The sequence below is a fragment of the Canis lupus genome, chromosome 25 (genome assembly GCF_003254725.2).
Source record: "Canis lupus dingo isolate Sandy chromosome 25, ASM325472v2, whole genome shotgun sequence".
Lineage (NCBI taxonomy): Eukaryota > Metazoa > Chordata > Mammalia > Carnivora > Canidae > Canis > Canis lupus.
In genome coordinates this window covers 44,776,476-44,794,570 of record NC_064267.1, presented here as the reverse complement: position 1 = coordinate 44,794,570, position 18,095 = coordinate 44,776,476, and the positions used below count along the sequence as shown (strand labels likewise).

At 46.3% G+C, this 18,095-nt stretch overlaps 1 protein-coding gene across 1 annotated transcript in view; it reads right to left on the bottom strand.

The window, feature by feature from the left end:
- The window catches only part of INPP5D (inositol polyphosphate-5-phosphatase D), a 119,625-nt gene that overhangs the window by 53,564 nt on the left and 47,966 nt on the right, over nucleotides 1-18,095 (bottom strand). The window contains exons 3-6 of the mRNA XM_025463479.3: nucleotides 15,913-16,063; nucleotides 13,248-13,419; nucleotides 10,132-10,272; nucleotides 611-698 (exon numbers count right to left, since the gene is read on the bottom strand). Coding sequence (XP_025319264.1) covers nucleotides 611-698; nucleotides 10,132-10,272; nucleotides 13,248-13,419; nucleotides 15,913-16,063 — 552 coding nt within the window. The remainder of the gene's footprint in view (nucleotides 1-610; nucleotides 699-10,131; nucleotides 10,273-13,247; nucleotides 13,420-15,912; nucleotides 16,064-18,095) is intronic.

Sequence of the window (18,095 nt, the reverse complement as noted above, 5' to 3'; positions counted from 1 at the left end):
TTTTGTTAACATATTAATCCTTTGTCCCTTATATTTGTTGCAAGTACTTTCTCTGGAGAGGCTGGTTCTGCTTTTGACCTTTGCTGCTGACACCTTTCAATACATAGATCTTTGCTCAGTGGATGACTTGGCCTTGGCTCCTGCCAAACTGGGAGCCAGCGTGTGGGGGGATGGGGACCACCTTCGCTTTGCTTTTTTGGGGCAAGACTGCAGGATCAAGCATTTAGGCACTTCACATTCTTCTAATAGTTTCCAGTGAGCAACGATTAAAAAAAAAAAAAAGGCCCTGCCTTGTTTCCCTATTCAGCACTAACAAGTAGTTCTGCTGATGGGTGCGTAATTTGACATCTTTATTCCTTAAATCAAAATCAGGCAGTGGGGAAATGCCTAACTGGGAGAACAGAGTCCGGAGGCCCCCCCCCCCCCCATCCCAAGCTCTGGTGGTCTAGCCAACTTAGGGCAGGAGTGTTGCGGGGAGGGCTCCCTTCTGAGCCCTTGAAACTCTGCAACCTTATCCTCCACCCCTCGCCCCCTCACCCCTCACCACCCCTCACCCCCATTGATAAACCCTGGTTTATCAATCTCGTCTTTCCAACCCCAAAGGCTTTACCTGAGGCCGTGGACGGAGGCCAGGGGAGAGCTGCTGGTCAAACAACCTTTGCAGAGACTCCAGAGAGGGGAGGGTCCGAATGACTTCGCTAGGAGCAGGGGACAAGGTGAAGGTCAAGGATTAGTGAGGAGCCGGATGAGGCACGGCAGGCTTCAGCTGGAGGGACGGTCACACCCGGTCTGGCAAAGGCAGGGATCCTTCCCAGAAGAACAAGCCCGGGCGAAGATCCAGGCCTGCCAGGGCTGGCTCACCGCCACCCCCCCCCCGGACCCCCACGTCTTCTCGTTCCCCCACCCAAACTGGAGTCGTGATGCGCAGACCTGAGTTCCCTCTGGTCAGCCAGACTCGGAGCCTGTAGATAACTGGGACACAGAATTACAAAACTACTTTGAAATCACTCAGGGATCCACGGTTCCCAACCTCGTGTTTATAAGAATCGCAAACACACCGGAGTGTTAAAAATGCAAATTTCTGGGCCCCAACCTGATTTGGTCTGGAATCTGCATTTTAAATGTGTGCCCCAGGGGCTTCCGGGGCTGAAGGCCTGAGCATTCTGGTTCAAATCCCCTCCTCACTGCTGAGGTTGACGCCTGGAGAGATTTTGCTTTGTCTGACCCATTGACAACTCCTACAGCGGAGCTTCACCCATTCTTTGCTCCCTTCTGTCTTTATTGTTTTCACATTGTTTCAATCACAGCGGCAGACGGTTTTGAGTTCTCTTTTTCACTCATTACTTCACCCCAAACTTCATGTTTTTATATGTTTAACATTCGGATAGTTTCAAAATAGTCTATCGGGTAAATGTGCCAAAATGAATTGCTGGATATTTGGGTTATTATTTTTTTTATTTGGGTTATTCTGAGATCATGGCCATTACAAATACAGGCTGCTCCGAACAACTTTGTTCCTATAGCTTTTCTTATTTTCAATGACAATTTTATGGTAAGCAGAGATTGTGGCTCTTGATCAATATTGCCCAGCCTTTGAGTGATGGTGCCCCTCACGGGCCACAGGCACTGTTCGAGCCCGCTCCTTGGAGGTGCTTTCTGCATTTGTTGTACGATCTTCTTTTCCTCTCTCCTTTAGTGGGTATAACACTGCATTTCACTATTTTTTTTTTTTTTGGGTTGCATTTCACTATTGATGCACTGCTTGCGTGTCTTTAATTCAATGTCATTAAATATTTTCCTGCAAGGTTGGTTTCTACTGTATTTCTCTTTGTATAAACTGTTAGTGTCCTTTGTCAGTTTCCTGATGGGGATTTTTTTTTTGAATAAAAGTTCTTTTATTAAGATATTCTGTAAAGTACATGGATGTCCAATCCCAGACCTTTCTGTTATCTATACCGCACAATTATTCCCAAATAACCTGCTGGGGATTTTGTTAGACTTTTTAGACATTGGTATAAACTCTTCACACATCGCTTTGCTTTTTATTCAGTCCAGGTGTTGTAAGGATTTTTTTTTTTCCATTCTGTTATTGTCATCCTAGGTAGGTTGGATTTCATTGTAAGGCACTGTATACATTCTAATTGTTCTATTTTTCATCTTTTCCTTGGTAATTCTTTGCTTGCCTTAGTTAAAAATTTATCAATCAGTCTTTACTAGTACGCAATTATTTGCTCATTTAAAATTGGTTTCTCACTGTTTTAAGAGTTATATATAGGTTTTTCTTGTTGATATTACACATTCTTAATTCCTCATCTAGAATTTTTTTTTTAATGAGTGGTGGAATTAAGTTCATCTTTCTCCGTATTGCTATTCAGTCTCAACAGCACGTGCTCTCTCTTCCATCTTTCCCTTGAGCTAGTCCATTGCACGAGCTCTTTTTAAATATGGTAGGATTTGTTTGCAGTCTCCATACCATTCATTCAACCGGATAAAAAATCCAGAGAGCTCCCAGTATAGCTGGGATCTCAGATTTACAAAGTCACGGTTTGGGGAGGGGGATGGTGTTACAGCCCTAGGGGTCACTTGTGACTACCTTCAGGGGACCAAGGGTGGAGTGGAAAAAGCTGATTTGCAGGGTAGGGGGAGTGCTGGGCAGACTGGGTTCTGGGTTTCCCCACCCCCTCTGCCAGAGCTCCTGCATCTGTTCATGCAGTGATATTCATTTAAATGGTCATTGTCAGAAAAGAATTCTGGGTTAAAAAAAAAAATTCCAAGGCACTAATTATGAACATGCTTTAACATCAAATAGAACTCTCTCATTGTCCTTTTTCAAAATGATATCCTAAAAACACAAATACACAGACACAAGCTGAATCTGTAGGTCTTTCTAAGAATGACACTGCTTTTCCTTGTATTTTTAAACTTTGTAAAAAATTTAAAATTTTGAGGCACCTGACTGGCTCCCGGGTGTGTCTGGAAGTGTTGGTTAGGGTCCGAATGACAAATGACACATTGAGACTTCAGCTGGAAGCCTTAAAAACTGACATCATCGGGGATCCCTGGGTGGCTCAGGGGATCCCTGGGTGGCTCAGCGGTTTAGCGCCTGCCTTCGGGGCAGGGCGTGATCCTGGAGTCCCGGGATCCGGATCGAGTTCCACATCAGGCTCCTGCACGGAGCCTGCTTCTCCCTCTGCCTGTGTCTCTGCCTCTCTCTCTCTCTCATGAATAAATAAATAAAATCTTAAAAAAAAAAAAAAACTGGCATCATCATACAGAAGGGATTTGTCGGGGGGGCATCACAACCACTGGCAGGGTCTCTGGAAAGCTTGTCCAGCGTCAGGTCACCAGCTCAAGGGAAGTCAGGGGACAAAGCCAGAGTGGGCTGCAGTCCTGGGGTAAGTCAGACCCTTAGAGACAGCTAATTAGGGGCTCAGACCCCCTGCCTGAGCCCTCCCAGAGGGAGCACGACCTCTGCCTTGTTCTCAGCAAGCTGGTTCATTGCCCCAAGGTTCCCATCAGGTATCCAGCCAGCACATCCAGTGTGGTCCAACCCAGAACTCCAGGCTCGGAAGGGACGCTCTGATGCCTTGCTGTTTTCTTAACTTTTGCTGTCTCTATTCTTTGCTTCCTTTGGCAAAAAAAATAAAAATAAAATAAAAAATAAAAAAAAATTAATTCCCATACAGTGAGAAAGCAGGTGATAAAGGGCATCTCTTTTTCTTTTGTTAAAATGTTTAAAGGAATAATTGTATTGTTTCTCTGTCAGGTGGAACTGGTTTTACACTGACACTGACTGCATTAGTAACAATCTATCCTTTTTTTAAAAAAACGCTTTTTTAAAAATTAGAAATGACTCTTTTGGGGGGTGCCTCTGGGTGGTTCAGTCAGTTAAGCATCCGATTCTTGATTTCAGCTCCTGTCATGATCTCAGGATTGTAAGACAGAGCCCCACATTGGCCTTCAGACTGTCTCTCCCCCACTAAAAAAATTAAATCACTTTCCTTTTTAATTCACAGGTCTGTTAGGACACCTATGCAAATGACTCTTTCATGTTGTAATCGTGTTTTCTTTACATTGACTCTTCTTTGAAGTGACTTCTTAGATAAAGCCTCCATTTTTCTTTCTTTCTTTCTTTCTTTCTTTCTTTCTTTCTTTCTTTCTTTCTTTCTTCCTTCCTTCCTTCCTTCCTTCCTTTCTCTTTCTTTCTTTCTTTCTTTCTTTCTTCTTTCTTTCTTTCTTTCTTTCTTTCTTTCTTTCTTTCTTTCTTCTTCTTTCTTTCTTTCTTTCTTTCTTTCTTTCTTTCTTTCTTTCTTTCTTTCTTTCTTTCTTTCTTTCAAGTAGGTTTCACACCCAGGATGGAGCCCAGTGTGGAACTTGAACTCAGGACCCTGTGATCAAGACCTGCCCTGAGATCAAAAAGTCAGACGCTTGATCAAGCTACCCAGGTGCCCTAAGCCTCCATTTTTCATATTACTAAATTATATTTATTAAAACATTATTAAAATATTAAACACTGATATTAACAAATGAAAGTGGATACAGTTTTATTTCAGGCTATTATCTTGATTAGGCTTTTGGATTTGAACTGTATTTTTCTTGAAGACTGAATTAGGTGATTTTTGTCATTCAGGAATAATTTACAGAGTATGGTCATTATTTGTTTCTTGAAACTTCAAAGGAGGGCACTCATGGTAATTTTTATGTTGTATGTAAAATATCTGTTCAACTATAATTTGAAGATTTGTAGCCCTGTGCACTGTCTTTGTTTTGCAAATCTTTAATGCAGACTATTAAATCTCTTATGTTCTAATATTTTAAATTGTATGGGTGCTTGGGTGGCTCAGTTAGTTAAGCATCTGATTCTCGGTTTTGAATCAGGTTGTGATCTAAGGTTGTGAGATTGAGCCCCACCTCAGGCTCCCTGCACAGAGTGGAGTTTGCTTCCCTCTCTCCCTCTGCCCCTCCTCCTGCTTGCACACACTCTTCCTCTTTCTAAAATAAATCAATAAATCTTTAAAATAAAATAAAATAAAATTAATACCTAATAAATACCAATAAAATTGTAATTGCCTTTTTTGCTAATTTATTTCTGGTTTTATTTTTACCATTCTCCCTACCTTCCCACCCCTACCCTGCTCTCTTCCTTGCCAGTTCTTGTGATTGTTTATTTACTCAACAGAGATTTCTTAAAGACTCCGTTTTGTTCACTGCAATATCTCCGGCCCCTAAAATAGTGCGGGCACGAATCCTGCACACATTCAATCTCTGTGCATGGATACTGAGTAAGCAAATGTTTCAGATACTTTGCTAGAAGTGGGAAATATCAAGGCGATTAGGACTTGACCTATGATGCCTTCAAGAGTCTCATGGTCTGGATTCAGTTTGTCTGACTCATTCTCGTACTCCCTTTTCCATAACAGAGCATTTAAGGCTATGGCTTTTCCTCCAACTTGTGCTTTGGCTGCGTCACACAGAGTTCTTACTGAGGCAGTTTGATTTCTCCGTGGCGCCCACACCTACCCCATGTAGGTTTTCCTTGTGTCAGTTTCTTTAATTCAGCTGTGATTTAGGAGGCGGTCTAAAAGTGTCCAGGTGGTTGCGTGGTTGTGGCGAGTTGTCTTCTTTATTTCTATTTTCATCACATTGTGTTCTGGGAGCATAGAATGAACACTTTCGCTTTGGGTGTATTCATATCCAGCTGCTCAGTAAGCTGCTGGGTTCTTATTTTTAAGATCACCAGTGCTCTAAGATTTCAGGCAAAAAAATTCTTGGATCCTTATTCAAGTAAACCCACACAATTAGGACATTTTCACAATTGTTTAAAAATCTGCAAAGACTCCCTGTGCTCTTGAGTGACGTCTAGGGTCAGTTAATCCTAGATCAGTAGTCTTCTCCTTGGAGATTCCTGCTTCAGAATTTATATCAGGCAATGTGAATAATATTAAATATTGCAATTTTTCAGAGAAGTGGTGCTGTTCATAATTACTCACTTTCTGAATTCACCTTCCCTTGTGATTTAAGAACTTTGTAAGAAGAGACTTAGATGGTGCTATTTGGTTATTCTGCTAATTGGATCCTTCTGAGGCTTCTCAATACCTGGATTTAGGTCCTTTATAAGTGTGGGAAAAATATTTTCTTTTATATATATTTACCATTAATTATGTCATTTTTTTCCTGCTTCTTCAAGAGCCCACACTATCAGATCTGGGTTGAATCTCTATGTCCTCTTTCCAAAAAATAACAATTTTTTTAAACACATGCTCTTCACCTATCCTTAGTTAGGTTTCCTGTGTTTTCTATATATACATCCCTGACATTCTGCTCTGTTTTGTGATTTAATTTTCAGATTTGATTTGAAAGCTATGTTCTCATGAAACAGTTATAATGCTGGTAAAGTATTTTTGTTTTGGGTTTGTTGATTAAAACTTTAAGCATGGGGCACCTGGGTGACTAAGTTGGTTAAGTGTCCAACTCTTAGTTTTAGCTCAGGTTCTGATCTCATGAGATCAAGTCCTGCATTGGCCCCATGCTGGGTGGGGAACCTGCTTGGGATTCTCTCTCTCTCCCCTTGCCTACCCCCACCCCTCGCATGCAAGTGTTCTCTATTTCTAAGAAAAAAAAAATCATAACCCCACTCTCATTAATAAAGTACCCTCTTCTATACTTGGACATTTTACTTTAAAATTCCACTTGAAGTTCTTCTCATTTCTCCATTTCAAAGGTTACCAAATATTTCCAGACTCTAGTGACTTTGTTCTCTATTCTTTTTTCTCTGCAAAAGTTTCTGTCTGGTTCTAGAGAATCTAACTTGGGTTTCCAAATCCTCCTTGAGCCTTTGTGCTGCTGACATTCAGATACACCTGGCATGACATTTTGTAGGGGAGGCTCTTGCATTGTGTCTCACTCCTTAGTTCTCTGTGACCTTCACACTAAGGAACATTCTTACTGGGCCAGGGGGTCTGAGTGGATGGATCCAGTCACCTTTGGTGCCATCCTCAGCCCTTCTTCCAGCTTCTCCTGCACCCCACACCTACACATCCAGCCTGGGCCTCCTTCTCCTTTCACTCCCCACTGCGGTGACCTCACCCCACTTGTCTCTCATCTTTAAGTACCAATTGCATGCTGCTGAGTCCCAAATGCAGACCTAGCTCTGAGGTCTCCAGGGCTCAGACTTCTAGCATAATGTCATGATTGGCGGTTCAGCTGTGGGTTGCCTAAGAGCTCAGAGAAAGATCTCCCCACAGCTCCATACCCTCTTCCTGGCTTCTACTTTTGCAGTAACTGGCATCATCATCCACTCAGCTGCTCACACCAAATGGACCTAGGGGTCACCCTCCATTCCTCTTTCCCTGATCCTGCATCCAAACAGGCAGCAAAATGTGTGAGCTCTTCCATCCACACTTGTCCTAGGTCACACCACTCTCATGCCTCCATGCCCTTGGGTCATCATCTTTAACTAATACCTACAGAGCCATTCCCCTGCACCAGGCATTGTCCCCAAACCTGGGACTCAGCAGGGAGCAGAACACACACAGATCCCTGCCTTCCCTTCTCTAGAGCCGCCCACACATTACAACCCCTGAGCTCTGAACTCCTCTTCTGCTTTGGGTCAATCTCCTGAGATCCATTCTCCACAGAAGTTGGATCATGGCACGATCCTCTAAAATCTCTACAGAGTCTTGGGATGTATACATGCCATGGCTCCTGCCTAACATTGCCAGATAAAACACAGGACAGCCAGTTGAATTTGAATTTCAGATAAATGATGGGTAATCTACTAGTATAAGTATATTCCACCATTGCATAGTATATACTTATACTAAAAAAGTATTTGTAAAAAAATAAATAAATAAAATAAAATAAAATAAAAAGTATTTGTGATTTGTCTAAAATTCAGATTGAACTAAAATTCATCTTGTGCCTGGTCCACCCTATATTCCTGCCTCTCCCTGACCTCTGTTCCTAACATTTTCCTTCCCTCATTACACTCTAGCTACATAGACTTTCTATTCCTTGTAGGCTGGCCTCATTCCTGCTTCAGGACCTTTCTTCTTGACATCTGTCTGCTAAATTGCTGGATGGCTAGCTCCCCCTTACCACCACTGTCCTAGCTCCATTACCACCTCAGATAGGCCTTCTTAACCCACAAGGGATGCTAGTATCCTCCCACCCAACGTCTCTGTCATTTTTGCCTGTTTTATTTTGTCATAATGCTTATTAAAATTATCTTTATTTACAGACAATCTATTATTGTGCTCTTCACTAAGACATCAGCTCCAACAAGGTCTAAAAGAGCAGAAATCTTGTGCATTCTGTATCCTATACCCAGAACAGAGTACAGAGGAGGCCCTCCATACATATTTGTCAAGGAAATGAATGGCACACCCAACAAATAAATGAACTGAATACCTGTTCCAAACAGAATGGTTTGAAAACTGCAAGTTCATAGTTAAGGATTGGGAAACATAACTGCATCTATGTAAGATCTTCTAAAATTTCAGCCTCCAATTAACCAAGTCTCCAAGCCCGGCTATGCTTTTGCCTATGAGGGTGAAGACAGGTGTGTAGGGGACATTACAGTGTCCCTAATTCTACTAGCAGTTAACTATTCAGTAAATAAAGATGCGGAAGAGCTGCAAGCCAAAGGAAGCTCTTCCCAGGAACACAGAGAAGTAAGCATGCTGGGGAAGCAGCTGTGTCCATAAAGTGAGGTGACCCAGATCCAGGAAAGTGCAGGCAGGGCCAGGGCTGAAAAAGCACCCAGTGCCTGGGGGAGGCCAGGGGAGAAACTGAGAGGGGTGTTTCCTCCTGGACAAGGAAGCGGCAAACAACAGGACCTCCACTGGAACAGAAATAGCTTATTACCAGTCATCATGCAACTGTGTCTCTTAAAAAGAAAGTGCCGTGTGTGTGTGTGTGTGTGTGTGTGTGTGTGTGTTTTCCCTAGTGATAAATGATTTATAACAACAGCATCAAATGGAAAAATAGCTCTCCAAGGAAATATATAAAAATGATGGCTCTAGGTCCAATTGGCTGAAACTACATTAGTTGAAAGCCAATTCACTGAAATGAGACCTGACTGGCCAATTTGATGCGTGCTCCATTTGTCAAGGAAAGTACTTGTTAAATTTACCAAATGTACTGATTGTGCTCTTAAGAGCCTTTAAGAGGAAAGTTCAATTTTATTACTGATGAGGAAAGATTCTTTTTTGCATATTAACTAAGCCAAGATGGATACGGCACCAGGAAAATAGACAAGAGAGCTCTGAAGCTGCTGTATGTTTATAATAAAATACGACACGGTATAGTCCAAGAACGCCTCACCCGCATAAAATGCTGTTTTTCCAACCAAAATGTTGACCTTTCATCTCTGATGGGATTGTTTTGGCTCCTTATGATTTCTCTCAGACGCTTCTGAATGGTGCTTTCTATTTTTTCAAGCATTTTAAAGTAGTCATTTGTTCAGATCACACTGCAGCCTTAAGTTTGCACTTCTATCAATTAAGATGTAATTAAACTTGAAATTCATTTTAGCACTAATTAAGTTAAAAATGCAAAATTCCAAAAATCTAAAAGAAATAGGAATTTTTACCAATTGGTCATTCAATGAATTCAGTATCGGAAAAATATCGGAAAACGAAAGTTTTGGTGAACTGGCCCGCTTTTAACAAACTGCCATCACTGGCCCACCCTCGGCCATCAGCACCCATGCAGAAAACAGGCTGACTTTAATTTATTTCCTCTTGGAGCCCTTCTGTGCCTGTGCATTGTGTCGGCTGCAGCAAGAAGGAAGATTAACAGCAAAAGTCTTACTGCTGGATCCTGAGCAAGTGTGAAAGGGCCAGCAGTGTCCCTCCCACTCACCCCTTCCCACAGCAACTGGCCTCAAATTAACTTTAGTTTAAAAAAAAAAAAAAGCCACATTTCAAATACCATGAAAACAAAACCTTGAAACAACCACAAGGATTTCTAAACCCTGCCAACTGCCCAATTATTCTGAGTACAGCAGAGGTATCTGGACAGCCAGACGGAGGGTAGGGGTCACTCTAATGAGCTGATTCTCTCAGAGGACTGTCCCCTCGGCCCCTGGTTGGAGGGGGGGGGGATGTGCCTTCCCCACACAGCCATTACCCATAGAGATCCTTGCAGAGGACCATAGTCAGTTTCTTCAGATGAGGGAGGCTGCTGGAGCCCGTCTTCACAAAGTCAGAATCCAGGGCGAGCTGAGTGCTTAAATAATCTTGGATGGCTTTAAGATGCTCTTCTGGAAGCCTGAAAATAATAGAAAGAGAAACATGCTTCTTCTGTTCCTTTGGCCACAAACGCCAATGGTAAAAGAAGAAATCTTGATTCTTGGAGTCTCTGGCTGGACACTGTCCTTTAGGAGAATATGTGCACGCTCCTGGATGGTTCCCTTGGTCTTACTGAAGGGGCAGAGAAGTAGGTCTGAGCAAGACTGAAGGATCTGGGGAGGGGGGAATGCCTCTTAACCCACCCATAAAGGTATTTCCCAAGCCCATATTTGGAAGGGATACTGGCTGGAAATGCTTATCCTTTATAAAGAAGACAAAACAACTTGGAAAACGTACAGCAGATTTATTTCCCTATCTCATCTGCTTCTAAAGATGGCATTTGAGGGCCGAGGGATGCATAGGGGAGAGATGGCAAACGGCCCTACCTCACATATCAACTCCAAGTTCACAGCTGAAGGCTACCTGGAGCTCTGTGCTGAGGACGTTCTGAGCTGTCCTGGGCTCCACGGGGAAGTCTGTGTGTTGAGTGATGGGCTGGGAATAAGGCAGTGGCCCAGGTGCCCTGCCCTCTCCCTCCCACCCTCTCGGGTCTGGCTCATTCCCTTCAGTAACCGGGTGGGTGAGGCACACGCAGGCCCGGCAAGCGCACTGTGCCCAGTGGCCCTGCAGGGGCAGAGCCCAGGCTGCATGGCACCAGAGCTGTCTTGGAGGTCTGAGAGTCCCTCTACATTCTTTTTTTTTTTTTTTTTTCCCTTTACATTCTTTTGTCCAGCACCATTTTTGTTTGTTTGTTTGTTTGTTTTTTCCTGGGTAAGCTGTGAGTCTTTAGTTCCTATCATGATTAAAATCAGAACCACAGCCAATATTTCCTGGGCATAACACTGCACTCGCTGTGCCAAGCACTCAATGCCCATTTCCCCTTTAGTCCTCTAATCAACGTGAGGAGGTACTTGTTATAATTATTCCTATTTTACAAAGGAGCAAACTGAGAGGAAAGGTTATTGGATTTACCTGGGTGAAAAAATTGTTACAAGCTTTAAAAAGCTTTGTTCCAACCTTGACATACAATCAAGTTGGCACGAGAGGGCACAGGTTTTTTTCCTGCAAGATCTTTGAAAGAATGCAAAGCTCTTGCTCTTGAGGCTAGAAGGGCCATTGGCCATTTTGACTTACTGAGATTGAAAACTATTCACATGCCTGTCACCCTAACACTGAAGGTTAATCTACGCTCATTCTGGGTCTTGATGTCATAAAAATCCAGTTTCTGCCCAAGTCTGTTTCTAAAAAAGATAAAACCACTCCCATGGTTTTAATATACATATTTTAACGGTTCTAATGATTATTGACTCATAACTCTGAGACCACGAGCGCTCGTCATAGGAAGTGGTCTTTGTTAAGATGTTCCTTGTAGGAGAGTGTGAACATAAAGATGTGAACGCTCCTCATCAGAGAAGCCTGATTTCACTCCAACGTCCTAACGACAGCCTAACTGATTAGATCTAATCAACTTGCACAAAAGACTGTGCAGGTTGTCTTATAATTAAGAAAAATCTAAAGGCAGTCCTCCGTGTGGAAAGCTATGTTGTGTACAAAATAGACTGACTTTCAAGTACAAGGCCGGATCTCGGTTTGTCGTGACCCAGAAGAGCCCTGAGGACGAGCACTGTCCCATCACCATGCTCTATTCACTCATCCCCAGCTCCAAGCAGAGGGTTTAGGAGGGCTCCACTGCCATGTGTTAGCTGAAGAGCAAAACCAGAGAGAGCCCACGAGCCCCCAGCCGCCCCCCGCCCTGCCCCTCTCAGGAGGCTGCACAGAGCCTTGGCTGCACGCCTCGTCCCTGCCCCACTGGGCCACTGGAGGCCCAAGAGAACACCTGTCCCTAGAGAGGAGGGGCTGACGAGGAGATGCCAGGGAGTTGGGGGCAGGGGGCAGATGGTGGCACCATTTGGGCATCCTTACTTATTTCCCCAAGGAGCTCTCTCTATCCAGCATCTACCCTGGAGAGAGGTAGAAACTCAAGGAAACTGAACAACAAACTCTACGCAGAATAGCTGAGCAAGTATATTTGTTATTTACACATGTGTGTGGGGTAATCCTGATAACATACCTGTATTCAAAACACTGGATACTTAGCTATTTGATAAATAACACAAGTAATGCAAGGAGTGTGCAGAGAATATAACCTGGTGGGCCTAGAGCAGAATCAAAGGAGATTCAAAGTGGAACTAAAAAAAAACACCAGGTATCTTAGCAACCGGGGGGGGGGGCTTGTGTGCACCTTCAGGGATTTCCTTTGTATTTTGCCAAGTAGGATGGTAGGAAGGAAGCCCTCAAACTGATCCTTAAAGCTGGGGAGATGGCTTGAGCCCTGCCATTAGCATTTTCTTTGTTGGGGGCCCTTTTTCTCACAAAGAAACAAAAAATTCTTTTTAAATGTTTAATGCATGGAATTCACTGTGTACTAACTTTGCAATTCATTCAACACACATCTGGGGGTGCCTACTTTAGGCCCAGCTGGGCACTGGGATGCAGTTCTGCTCCCGGAGCTTCCTTCCGGTTGCGGCCACCCCCTGGCCAGTCTCGCAGTCAGGGCCTGTGGTTTGGCAGGACAACTGACAGCCCTCCCGGGTGATCCTCCCACCTGCAGCATCCAGCCAGGGAAGTGTTGGGCCCGCGGGGAGAGAAACAGGAGTACGTGGCAAAGAGGCTGCAGGACCCCATGGCCATGGAAGAGCAGGAGCCAGGCAGCAGAGGGGTGACCTGGGCTCCCTCCCACCTGCTGCTGGGAGGTGGGGAGGGGGTGTCCAGGCAGCAGAGGGGTGACCTGGGCTTCCTCACACCTGCCGCTGGGAGGTGGGGAGGGCGGGGTGCTCCACAGCAAGCTGTCCTAGAGTGGAAGTGGCACTCTCGGGAGTGAGCACAGGGTGAGCTGCCTGGGTGTAGTGGCACCCAAGCCTGGCCCTCTGAGAGGCCTGCCAGCCGGGAACTCACCCACTAGTGTCCATGCTCTGCAGTCGCTGAAACAATGTTTCGGAAAAGCTCGGCCTGCTGACCTCGGTGGCTCTCAGATTCTCGCTCAAAAGAGGGACCTCCTTGGCCTCACACAGCCCGGCAGATAAAGGGATGTTTCTCGGTGGCAGCTCAGGGGGAGACAGGACACCTTCTACACAAGAGAAGAGCAGTAACACCATCTGGTCCGAGCACTAGCTTCTCCCAGAGTCACCCACCTACAGAGGGCTCTCTTGTGTAGTGGGCCCTCCCCACACGCGAGGCGCATCCCGCATCCCGGCCACTGTGCCCGGGTATAGACCCCATCTGTGCATGCACTGTCCCTCCCGTCTTGGCTCTCTGACTAGATGGGGAGCCTGCCAATGGCAGGAATCTGGTCTTTGTGGTCTCTGGTCCTGGGGTTTGTTTTGTCCCATGGAGGTGCTCAGCAAACACCTGCCAGCTGGGGTCAAATGGCCGGGCTGGGCAGGCTGTTGGCCTTGGACAGGTGGAGCCAGCAGCCCTGGAAGGATGGCCAACTTGTGGGGCTGAGGCAGGGGCCCTGGAGGGGGCAGAGGCCCAGTTCCCAGGGCAGGGGAGCCAGGGTGGGAGCAGGTGGGCCCAACCACACTCTTCCTCTGTCTCCCACCTCGGCCTGCCTTTCCTCTGCTTTCCCTCCAGCCTCTGCTCTTCTTCTCTCCCTGCCAGACCCTAGGAGGCAAATATAAGGAAGCGAAGGGCCCCCTTCATGCAGGGAACTGAAAAGTAAAACAACTTGACTTCGGCCTGGGAGAAGGGGCTCCTGCCTATTGGCCTTCGGGGGAACTTCCTTCCCGCGCACACCACCAATGGGCAAAGGGGCTGAGCCTCCTACCCGAGCCTCTTCCCGCACCAAATGGCTATGCCAGGGCCCCCGCCAAGGGCTGCCCGGGGATGCTCCCTTTAGAGGACAAGCTCTTCACATCCGCCCCTGGCCTGAGGTTCTTTCCATGGTACAAGTGTGTTTTGAGCCCTGTGGTGCCCGGCAGCACCTTGAGAAGACCTGAGCCAGATCGGGCCCCCTGGATCCAGGGGGCGTGGGGGTGACTGTCACACTGCTCGGGTTCAAGCCTGCCACTGTGCCTCCTTTGGGGAAGCGAAGCCAGCAGTCACAAGACTGGGTTTCTCTTCCCAGCCGTGACAGAAGGTGTCGGGGTCCTCCTCCAGATGGCCACCCAGAAAGGCAGTGGCCAGGCCCGCGGGCCTGAGGGAGCTGAGGCCCCCAGTGTGTGACGGGCATCTCTGTAGGACGGGTCCTCGGCATCGAGGCCGAGGCTTGGGCACCTGGGGGCAGCTGGGGACATGCGGCCATGGCGCAGAGCAGGGGAGTGACCCGGACTCACACGGGCATGCGGCAGCTCCAGCTCTTTCTGATGAGGGCACCTGTAACTTAGTCGAGGGAGGTGAGAAGGGGGCACGGGCTGCCTCGGTCCTCGGAGCTGCGGTCCTTTGGAAACACTCTGCCTGGCCCCCACCTCCTCCACGGAGAACCCTGGCCTCGGAGTCCATCCTCTGCCCAGGCAGCCAATGAGCTGTGCAGCCACTCAGAGCGGGTCCCCAGGGAGGTGGGAGGAAGGTGGGCGAGGGGTCCCCAAGGCAGCCCGCGGGCGTGGGGTGAAGGGTGCCCAGCACCTGGCTGGCAGCAGCCCGCAGGGACAAGCAGGAGCCAGCCCAGGGACCTCAGCGGCTCTGGGGGTGACCTGGGAGGGACCTGATTGTTTCCAGGCCTTGGGATTTAGGGGGAGCCTGGATCGGGTGATGGGCTCAATGACATATGTCATGTTTTCTGTTAGGCAGTGAACTCTCAGGGGAAAAGAGTGCGCCATCCAGGTGCGCTTCCAAGCCGCAGTGTCCTCTCTGCGGGACTCCTGTTTGATTGCTCTGTGGCCCTCTGCTGTTTTAGGGGGAGGCCTGCCTCTCACATACTTCCCAGGGGCTATAACTTTCTTTGACTTTTAAAGATGATATAAAGAAACACCTCTCTCTTTCCAGTTAGATACAAGTATTTCCTCCTTCATTCTCTCTCTCTCTCTCTTTTTTTTTTTTTTAAAGATTTTATTTATTTATTCATGAGAGACACAGAGAGAAGCAGAGACACAGGCAGAGGGAGAAGCAGGCTCCATGCAGGGAACCCGACCCGACGTGGGACTCGATCTTGGGTCTCCAGGATCATGCCCTGGGCCAAAGGTGGGGCTAAACCGCTGAGCCACCCGGGCTGCCCCTTCTTCATTCTCTTTATAGCGAAATGCAGCTGATTGTTTTGATGAGGTCGGCAGCTGCGTTTATTGAGTGCTTATGGTGTGCTAGGCTCTAGGCCCCACATTCACTGATTCATGTGATGACACCCTGACAGGTAGATATTATTTTTACTGTTTAAGAGAAGTCTGTGATTCAGAGAGGGGAAGCAATTTACTCAGGTCACACAGCTAAGAAGCTGGCAGGCAGGAAGTCTGACTTAGGTCTGTCTGACCCTGGAGCCTGCTTTCCTAACTCGTCCTTGGTTACCATGTCACCCTCTCTCCCTCTGATAACCAGACCCACCTAATCTACGAGCATTTGTGGTGAAAGAAATACCCCTGGACTTCCCCATTACACATCCCCCCCACCCTTCCCTTCCATCCCTTCCTACCTGTCTCCTCCTCTGGCTCATCACCTGCATCCTCCTCCTCCAGGGGCACTGGATATTGCAGGTGGGTCACCAGACCCATGTTTTCTTTCTTGTAAAACTCGATGAGCTGGTCCAGCTTGGTGAAGAACCTCATGGGGACACCTTCGGACGCCTGAGGACAAAATCCCAAACAGAAGTGCATTTGAACTGGCTAGGACACCACCTAACTACAAGGGCCATCTGCAGTGGAGACCAACAAGGCTGAGGGAGTGACCTTGATCCAGAAAGCCCTGGGCTCCTATGCAGTGTCTGTCCACCACACCCACACCCTCACATTCTGTAGCCAGCAGCCCCCAAGGGCCAGTCTGCAAAATATACAAATAGGACAGTTTTAACAATTCTTTTTCTTTGTTTTTTTTTACTTTTATTTTTATTTTTTAAAGATTTATTTATTTTAGAGAGAAAGAGTATGGGAGTGGGTGGAGGGGCAGAGGGAGAGAGAAAGCATGCATAAAAAAGGTGGGGGGTGGCACACAGGGAGAGAGAATCTCAAGCAAACTCCTTAAGGAGTGTGGAGCCCAACCTGGGGCTTAATCCCAACACCCTGACTGAGATCAAGACCTGAGCTGAAACCAAGAGTTAGATGCTTAACCAAATGAGCACCAGGTGCCCCATTTTAACTTTTATTTTATTTTATTTTATTTATTTGCTTACTTATTTATTTTTTAAAGATTTTATTTATTTGAGAGAGAGAGAGAGCGTGAATGCGAGCACACAAACAAGGGGAGGGGCAGGAGGAGAGGGTGAGGGAGACTCCCTGCTGAGCACAGAGCTTGACTCAGGGCTTGATTATGACCTAAGCTGAAACCAAGAATCAGATGCTAAACCAACTGAACCACCCATGCAACCCATTTTTAATTTTAATTTAATTTAATTTGTTTATTTGCTTACTTATTTTCTAAAGATTTTATTTATTTATTTGACACAGAGACAGAGTGCGAGCACACAAGCAAGGGGAGGGGCAAGGGGAGAGGGAGAAGCAGACTCCCCAGTGAGCAGAGAGGTTGATGTGGGGCTCCATCCCAGAACCCTGAGATCATGACCTGAGCCAAAGTCTTAAGATGCTTAATTGACTGAGCCACCCAGGTGCCCCTAAACTTTTATTTTAAAAAGCATTTTGTTTTACAAGTTACACGTTTTCATCATGGCAAAATTTAAAAATAAAGAATTAAAAAAAATGTACCTGAAGTCCCAAACCCCAAAAACCTTTTTTAATATAAAAGAATCAGTTTTTCTAAAATCAGTGTGTGTGTCATGAGGTAATTATTTTTATTTCTCCTCACTCCCCAAGATAATTTATTTTTAAACACAAGGAAATCTATTCTAGCAATTGTTTTGCTTTTTTTTTTTTCCATTTCTTAAAATTCTGTTTCATCAAAACTCAGAAAATGGTGAGGCAGCACAATATTTTTCCCTGATATGTATCTCTGTTGCTGATGACAGAGGAGCCTGCAGGTAATCGTGCAGTGCTGTTCAACTGCCCTGGGACCAGGTCTCCTTCACCCTGTGCATTGGCTCCAGCAAGAAATTCAAGGTGGGCCCTGGCAGTCAGGCCTGCCCATGGAGGTCCCACCCACGGAGGCCCTGCCCACACCTGGGAGGTACCAACCCCTAGGGCTGGATGGGAGAACTGCAAGGAGGAGACTGACCTCATTAATTCTGTACCCTACAGCTTCGAACCCAACATGCCTCAAAGTCCTGTCCATCCTCCCTGTCTAGTTCCTTGCCTGCGTCTCCTCATGTTCCCTGTCTCAAGGAATGGCACCATCATATCCTCACTGGCCTAGGCAGAAACCCAGAGGCATCTTGGACTCCTCCCTCCCTCTGGCACAGAAGGCAAAGATGGACAGTGGGAGGCAGGGTGCTCTGGATCCAGCCAAGAAGAGGCTGAGTGGGGGTGCAGCCCTGGGTGGAGGAGGAAGATGTAGCTGGGCTCCGGCGAGGAGCAGCTAGACAGGAGAAAGGGACCAGGCTGCTGGTGGGTACAGGGATGATACAAAACGACTCCCCCCTTTTGGAGGGGGCTTCCCTGACCTCAGAGTGCAGCAATCCTAGTCCTCACACTAAGTGCCTGTGATTCACCTGCATTATCATAACAACCATCTCGTCAATGGCGGTCTTATAATTTTATTTATTTATTTATT